The sequence below is a fragment of the Triticum dicoccoides genome, chromosome 6A, assembly GCF_002162155.2.
Source record: "Triticum dicoccoides isolate Atlit2015 ecotype Zavitan chromosome 6A, WEW_v2.0, whole genome shotgun sequence".
NCBI lineage: Eukaryota > Viridiplantae > Streptophyta > Magnoliopsida > Poales > Poaceae > Triticum > Triticum dicoccoides.
The window spans coordinates 240664557-240672954 of NC_041390.1; the positions used below are offsets into that span (position 1 = coordinate 240664557).

The window sequence follows — 8398 nt, forward strand, 5'->3', positions numbered from 1 at the left end:
GTCCCTAAAAGTCCCAAAAAAGACTCTCTTTGAGAGTCTTCTTCATTTAGTCCCAAAAAACAACTTTTAGTCCCTAATAGTCTCTCCCGTTTGGTTAAAAAGTTTCTAACAAGGATTTTTTCTAGTCCCTACATCAAAAAGTTCCTGGAAACAAACACCCCCTAAAGAGCAAAGAGCATAGAGCATGCTCAAGGAAGGCGACGGGCATCGAGCCCCCACCAATACCTCAAAGGGCTCTACGAAGATACAGGGAGAATATCAAGGAGGCTCCCCGAAGCCTTCACCCCACTCGTTGGCTTCACTCCAGGATGGCTGCCCTCCGCCGTCTTCATGGCAAAGCTTGCCATCACACAAGAGCCCCACCAGTCACCCATGTTGAATCCTCGTCTTACATAAAGAGCACAAGTTACAACCAAGTACCTTCAGACACACGGCTCTTGTTTTTTCTCATAATTTTTTTATACAAAATCGCACAGATGGATAGCAAAACATGAAAATTGCAAAATAATTGACAAATGAAAGATGGATATCCATACATATGTATCACATGGATTATTAGCCAACTTACAATCCAATGTTGGTGCCTTATTAGAAACCAATTTATCACTATTTTCTCGTTTTGATGGCACTGAATAAATGATTGCAGCTTGACCATTTATCTTTTTGACAAAACTTAGATTCTTGTTTTCACAAGATATGAAAATGCTCGCAAAAAATCAAAAGTTTTCTTAAATAGCACCAATCTGTCAGCATTCATCTGAAATTACCAATCTTTGATCCACTCTGGAGTAGTCATATCAGCAGGATCTTCAGTCAGGATGGAAGGGGGCACTGTTAAATCCTGCTGAAGAGTTTCTACATATATGTCGATGCGATTAGAGATTTCTTGAGGTACTCTTGAAGTGACATCTGCTATTTGTTTCCAGTCAATGCCATCAAACCAGGGATGTTCCTTCACAGCGTCAGCACCTGTGGCTCCAAGGCGTGTATTTTCATCTACCACAAGTAGCTGGCCAGAGAAACCACAAAATTGAGTTGCCTTATTGCACATAGAACAAATAAGGTCAAAGATATATATGAACAATGAAAGTACAAACATTGGAGCACGGATACAACCTTGGTTATAAGGTCACCAACTTCCACACTGAAAGCTGATGGTATAATTAGGCGACCTTTCGCAATCTTACCGAAAGGTTCTAGCTCGCTCTCCCTCCAGGACCCAAATGGCAAGTCTGATTGCAGCATGAAATAAATCAATACTCCAAGCGCCCACCTGATCATACAAAAGCAAAATAACTATTGCTTAATGTTTACAGAACTATAGATATACATACAAATCGCAAACTCATAGCTTTCCAGCTGAAGAATGTAGTGCAAAAAATATTAATGTGCATTCTTTCCTTAAGAGAATTTGTAATTTCGTATCTACTTCAATCTTGCTTCTTGGGAGAGATTAGGTTTTTATATGTCTCCATCTGCTGTGTTTTCGGCACTGAAAGCATCTTCTAGAGGAAAATGGGCATGTCGGCACTGACACCGACGGCAACAATGACAACAACAAAGACATCCATGACAACAATAATTCACAGCACGCATAATTTGGAAGGTCTTACACAAAAATGTGGGTAGATAACCACTTACCAATCAGCAGTAAACCCATGCCCCCTGCCAAGAACAACCTCTGGAGGTAGAGAGTCAGCGATGCCACATATTGTGTAAGTCCTTTCACCTTCCAACTTCTTCGCAAACCTGAAGTCAACTACCTGTCACACATAAATACATTTTTATCATTAGAACAGCGATGCTATCTGCTCTCCTGTCACATTAAATGTCAATTTAGTAAATTAGAAACTACACAACAATCAAAATTTGTCCTGGTCGAAGAAGGATTATATATTTGTATGCTATGGTCTTAGGGCTAGATGAACATGTGTATTAGTTTTACATTCCTCAAAAAGTGCTTATTAGAAGCATGAACATTCTCTGCAACAAATGGTAGTTCTATCACCAGATACCTTAAGGTCAGATAATCACCTGCAGATATCCCGATCGGTCGAGCATAAGAATATCTGCTGAAACACCTCTGTAAAGAATAGACCTCTGAAATATTGTACATACTTAGATGCATATTGTAGATAAGCTCATAATATGAAACATAATACAATTTTTTTTAATGTCTGCAGAAAAGACACAAAATGGTCGGACCCTTCCCCGGACCCTGGCAAGCGGGAGCTACATGCACCCGGCTGCCCTATTAGTCTCTCAAATGCAGAAAATGAAAATCTTACCCGATGAAGTTCTTCTAGAGCAACAACAACTGAAGCTGCATAGAATCGTGCGGATGACTCACTTAGTGGTGCATTAAGTATTGAAGCCAGTGAGCAACAAAGGCAACAATTCAGCAGTATTCCAAGATATGATTGATCCGCACAAGTACATAAAACTTCTGGCACACAAGCTGATTTGCTCAAAGTTTTCATCATGTCTTTCTCCTGAAACACCTGCTTTTCCTTACAGAGATCATTTACCCTCTTAATATAAAACCTTTTGAAGCTTTTCATCTTGTCTGGTTGATGGTTAGCACAAAGGAAACAGAACACGATTAGCTAAAAGTCATGTATGGCCGTTAGAAAATTGATACATCTGATAACAAAGGACAGCCAAGCTGAATTCATCGTCATACCAGAGCCTCTAATTTGGACAAGACCGATCTCGCTGCAATCAGCGGCATATATGCACTCCTTCCATTCCTGTGAACATATATAGAACCATGCATCGGCAATGATCTGACCAAATCTTTCCCCTGATAGAAACATTGACATTAGAGAAAAGAAATTGAAATACTAACCCCCTACCAAATCAGATAGCTGAACCCTCCTGAAGGGCAAATCGTCATCCGCACAATGCTGGTTCTCCTTTGGGATAAGAGAACTTTTAAGCCTGCATATATGTCGTGAAATGATAAGCTCAGTGGCTGAGAAACATCTCCTGGGTGACTATGAAAAATATGTTACATGTACAGTACATGGAATCAGCCTGTGATGGTTTAGGCAAAGACCCAACAATTAAATCAAATTTCTCTTTTGCTATAGTAGAACAGATCACATCACCAACTGAGCTAGCAGTAAATGTGATAGTCTCTCCAATGAGAGCCCACTCTCCAAAGTGACCTCCCTCATCTATCTCAACCACATAATTACCACTTTCTTGACTCTGTTGGACCTGCTTTCCATGAGTACTAAGAAGATCCCACGAATCTGAATTTAACCTATCAGCTGCTACTGTAAGTCTCACATGGCCTCTTTGAATAATATATAGAGAAGAGACGTCATCATCCTGAAAAAGGGTTCACAAAAGAAACAATTAATAACCATTCAAGGATCCCATAAGTTTGCAGAAGAGCATGCCGATATGTTTTCTTTTGGCCGTGTGCATTGCAGATGCAGAGGTGGGGAGTGAACTCTTTTGTGATTATATCTCCCTGATATGGTGCAAACAATCAATAAAAGCTTCCATTTCATTAAAAAAACAATTTTCAGGCAGTATACCTTGTCTACTATTACTTGTCCATCTGCAAATGATACCTCAACAAGTGAGTCGGCAAGTTGACTTAGCTGAAGCACTGTCAATCTTGTAAACAGTTGTACAGATCGGAGCAACTTCAGTGATGGTATGTTTGAAAATTCTGACATCAGAATTCCCCGGAAATCCTCCCGCTTTAGAGCCCATAATGTTCCATTAGTCACGGCACGGACCGAAGACTGAAGTGGCTTGTTATACCTGTTTGTTTATAAACAAATGGTAATTAGATGTGCTAAATAGTGAGGGACTGAGTGTCACCTATATCCGTCTGGACTGCTTATTCATATAGTATATGGTTAAGTCAAGTCATGGTATGGGGGAGATACTTAGGGCGGCCAGGCCAGACCCAACAAGAACGAAATTTTATTGGATTGTTTGGTTCAGAGGTTGATGGTGGCCAACCGATAAGGTGATGACGACTCGTTTCGGTGGAAGCTAATAAATCCTGGTAGTTTTACCATAAAATCGATGTAGGCTGATGGTATTAATACTGGTACGGTCTTGCAAGATCAATATATATATAGAAGTTTAAGGTTCCCTTGAAATTAAAGATTTACCAAAAAGGCTTTTGCCCCGCTTTATATATAAAGCAACAATCATCAACAACCGGTACAAACGCACGCCAACACAACACACGCACACACCCAACGCAGGATACATTCTGAGCACGGCAACACCACCCCTAGCACTACAAGAGCAACCTGGGCCTTCAACCGTGAACACGCCACCGCGAAGATATGAAGCTGCATACGACGAACCGTGGGCTCCAAGGCGGCGCCTTCAGGAAGGTTACGACAGCGGAGCGCCACCAGCGCTCGATCCGAGGATCAGAGGAGCAACACGACGGGCAATGAGAGCCGCGACAACGCCTTCAAGAAGGGAACGAGCTTCGCCGCCGCCAGTCCGTCCGAAGATAGAGGTTTTCACCCCGGCCAACACTCACCGCCACCGAACGCCACACCCCAGCTAGCACACTGCCCACATGGCCATGGCCATCGGGCAGCACCGAGCCACGGGCTTTGGCCATGAGCACCGCGCTGCCACCACCTGGGCCGCCGCCCCGGCATCCAAGACCTTGACACCACCTCACCCGAGACCCGCTGCTACCCCAACCAAAGTGGCGAGCGGAAAGACCCCACCTTTCGCACCCCTGGCTGAGACCCAATAGACCGGCCAAAACTGGCCTCCATCGACCCGTCCTGCAGCACCGGGCACGAGACGAGGTCGGTCCTGCAGCCGGGCGCGAGACAAGCTCGGTCCTGCAACACCGACCACGAGATGAGCGATGGACCGCAGCTAGGAGAGGGCCAACCCTTCGACGAAAGTAGCGCCCGGACGATGAGGAGAGGGATCGGAGGCCGACACAAGCCGCGTACGGACGAGCTGGCGCTGAAACATGCTAGCCGCTGCCGCAACTAACCTGCCAAGCTGCTGTGGGGCCACCCACGACCGGAGCAGCAGCCACACTGGGCTACAACCCAACCCGCGCTGCCCGGCGAGCTCCAAGCGTCGGAGACACCGGGCACGCAACCACCAGGAAGCCAACAGCACAGCGCCGCCAGATCAGAGGCAGCCCCGCCCCACCGCTTCCATGCCCGGCACAGGGCTCACCACCAGCTTCGCACCAGAGCATGCTGGGGAGCACCACCCCGGCGAACACCCTGCGTGGCGCCCCAGCCAAGCCGCCGCCATCTCCCCGCGCTGCCTAACGCGGCCGAGCAGCCGAAGGTCTCGACTGCCCCGAATTGGCGCCGCCACACCCGACACACCCCACTATCTCCGACGTGGCCCTCCACGCCAGCGAGCTCGCCGCCAAACACAGCCATGCCCCACGCAGCGCAGCGCCCCCACCTGACGGTGCCGGCCCGCGCCATCCACCACTGCGCGGGGGAGAGAGGAAGCCTCGCCGCCGCCCACGCCGGTAGGGCTTTGCCCGCCAGCGGAATCCGGCGGCAACGAGGAGGGGGAGGGGGACGAGGGAAGAACTTGGACCGGCGGCGGCTAGGGTTTCCCCCCGGTCGCACACGGGGGCGACGCAGGGGGAGGGGTGAATCATTAAAGATTTTTATGTGGTTCCTGCACAACGGTATAGTTCTGACCAAGGATAACCTGGCCAGTCGTCGTTGGCAGGGAGGGATGCAAGAAATGTTGCTTTTGTTATCAGGAGGGAACTATTCAACATTTGTTTCAAGCATGCCCATTTGCAACATTGGTATGGCGAATAAAGCTTTTAATCTACTACCCCCAGCTAGCATGACGAATATGTTCGGTAGTTCCCTCAGTACTTAAGGCACAAATACATGTTGATGTTCGCGAATTACTATGGGCATTATGGAATTGTTGTAATGACCTTATCTTGAACAAATACAAGTTTCCAAAACTTCTTGCAGGTCATCTACAGAGCCACCAACTTTTGCGTATGGTCTACCGTTCTTCGCGTGGAGGACAATGGGTTAATGGACTATGGGTGCAACCGACAAAATGATATTGAGTCATTGTATCTTGTTCGTGCCTGGTTATTTCGAGCATTGTGCTCTTTTGCTTGTTACTGTATGTACGTCGTACTAGATGTTTGACACTAACCTTAATAAGTATGGCTGTATGCATGGGATGATGCAGAGGCCAGGGGTAAACCCTCCTTTTTGAAAAAAATTTACTTCTAAAGTTATTCATTATTCCTCTTTCAGTTTTTAGGTTCATTTATTTTGTAGTTTTATGTTTATCTAAAAAATTCTTTTGGACATTGTCTTTGTAAAAATATTCAAGGAATATGTGTTTTTTCAGCAGGAGATATAGTTTGTTCAAACAGTACAATTTTTTTAGAATAAAGGTAATACACGCAAGTTAATTGTATCTGTGTGTGGCATAAGTAAACCTTTTAACTTCTTTAAAAAAGGAAAATTTTAAACACGTGAATATTTATTTGAAAGACATTTACATTTTCTAATCGTATGTTGGAACAAAATTCCAAATATGTTCACCGTTCGCAAGGTGGTGGGCTAACCAGGTTTCCGGGCTCCCCACCCATCACCAGGGTGGTAGGTCAAACAAGTTTTTGGGCTGGCGCGATAGTAGATGGCGATATGATTTTGTTGTTGTGTCTTTGCTTTGTTGCACAAGTGCCTGAGCAATGATTGTTGCGCTGAAAAAGGTTGCACGACCTTTGTCGCTGACCACAAGGACGGCACCCTCGTGGGTCATTCCTTGTGCTCTAGTCCTCAGGGTGAAAACCTAGATCAGACGATGGCGACCTCGATGTCGCTTCCTCCTAGGGGCGTTGTTCTTGGAAGTATGACCCCCGGTTGGTGTGCATGCTATTATGTCTTGCACGCCCTTCCGAACCTGCTAGGGCCGACCATGTCAGATCGTGTCTAATTGGTGGTGGATCAGGTGCAAGATCGCCTTGGTGCGCCAAGGATGCCCCTCATGGTGGTGGGAGGTAAGCGAACTGCAGTGTCTTTATCCAGTTGTCTTTGTTTATAGGTTATGGTAGGATAAGATTTGTTAAGATTGTTTGTAATCTCTCCTATACAATCCTACCTTATCTCTAAGAGAGACTTCTTCCCCTCCAAGTCTTGTACTCTATATATGTTACAATATATGTGCACTGCACTAGCCCTTTCCATAATTTCAGACTTTTGGTTGCGCTGGCTAGTGCATGAAGCTTAACATGGTATCAGAGCTAGGTTTTTTTTTTCGAGCGCCGCAACTCGCCCTCCCGATCCAATCTTGCGCGTCGCTGACACTTCTTACGTTGGCGTGCTGCTTCCCTTGGTTAACGCACAGACGACGTCCGGATTTAAAAATGTTTGTGTTTTCAAAAATGTTCTGGATTTTGAAAATTTGCTCGCATTTTACAAAAAATGATTCCATTTTCAATTTTTTGTTCACGTACGCAAAAATCTTCAGGATTTTAAAATTGTTCTCATGTTCAAAATTTTGTTCTGCATTTCAAAAGTTGTACCTGTTTTCAAAATATGTTCACCAATTTAAAAATGTTTGCGTTTTCCAAAATTGTTCTAAAATTTGAAAATTTGTTCGCACTTTACAAAAAAGGTTTCCATTTAATTTTTTGTTCACGTACAGAAAAAATCATCAGGATTTTCAAATTGATCTAAAATTCAAAATTTTGTTCTGTAATTTCAAAAAAGTGTTTGCAGTTTTTAAGTAATGCTCAATTTATGCCAGTATTTTTAGTTCATTTGACTTCGAGCTAAATATTTGCCATGAAGGCTTGATCGGCACTACACACACGGGAGGTCTATAGTTCAAATTCCAGCTCGTGCACAGTTTTCTTTCTACGAATTTTTGCTGACTTCAATCCTAACGGGCCGGCCCAGTCGCGCGAATCCTCTGCGAAAGGATGACTTTTTGACGCAGAATGCCTCGAATAGGTGCTCCCCTCGCTGTACAAGCAGCCCATAAATCCAATGCGGTCCGGTGGTTATGTAGGGTGTTACAAATTGGGGCAGTACTGGGCGCCGGTGCGCCGGCCGAAAGTTTCGGCCGGTCGGCCCCCAGCCGCCCGATACAGGCACCTATAGCCGCCCGATTGGATCTCCAGCGAAATCTTCTTCCTTCCGCTTCGTCTTCAATCTCCGTCTCCTCCTTTCCCCTGCCCTGCCCTCCTGCTTGCAGCATCGTCGCGAGCGCCGCCGTGCTGCCTGCTTCGCGCCTCTCGCCTCGCGGCTGTCCCACCTTTCCTCTGCCTATCCCGTCGCGACCCGGTGCAGCGCCGCCAATCTCGCCGCGCCATGTGGCTGCCAAGTTGCAGCAAAAAGCCCGTCGATGATTTACAACCCCCTCTGTTGTAACT

General features: G+C 45.7%; 1 protein-coding gene across 10 annotated transcripts in view; it reads right to left on the reverse strand.

Annotated features, from left to right (window-relative positions):
* Positions 1–491: 491 nt before the first annotated feature.
* Positions 492–8398, reverse strand: part of LOC119316711 (protein phosphatase 2C and cyclic nucleotide-binding/kinase domain-containing protein-like) — a 22207-nt gene continuing 14300 nt past the window's right edge. For 5 of the 10 annotated variants that reach the window (XM_037591086.1, XM_037591087.1, XM_037591082.1 and 2 more), the window contains 9 exons: positions 3549–3780; positions 3026–3336; positions 2856–2940; positions 2684–2750; positions 2289–2566; positions 2035–2100; positions 1642–1763; positions 1117–1273; positions 492–1009 (listed from right to left, as the gene is read on the reverse strand). In XM_037591086.1, the coding sequence (XP_037446983.1) occupies positions 764–1009; positions 1117–1273; positions 1642–1763; positions 2035–2100; positions 2289–2566; positions 2684–2750; positions 2856–2940; positions 3026–3336; positions 3549–3780 (1564 nt within the window). In that variant the 3' untranslated portion in view covers positions 492–763. Of the gene's footprint in view, positions 1010–1116; positions 1274–1641; positions 1764–2015; positions 2101–2288; positions 2567–2683; positions 2751–2848; positions 2941–3025; positions 3337–3548; positions 3781–8398 lie in introns of those variants that run through there. The other 5 variants (XM_037591088.1, XR_005153209.1, XM_037591090.1 and 2 more) reach the window with 5 other exon arrangements.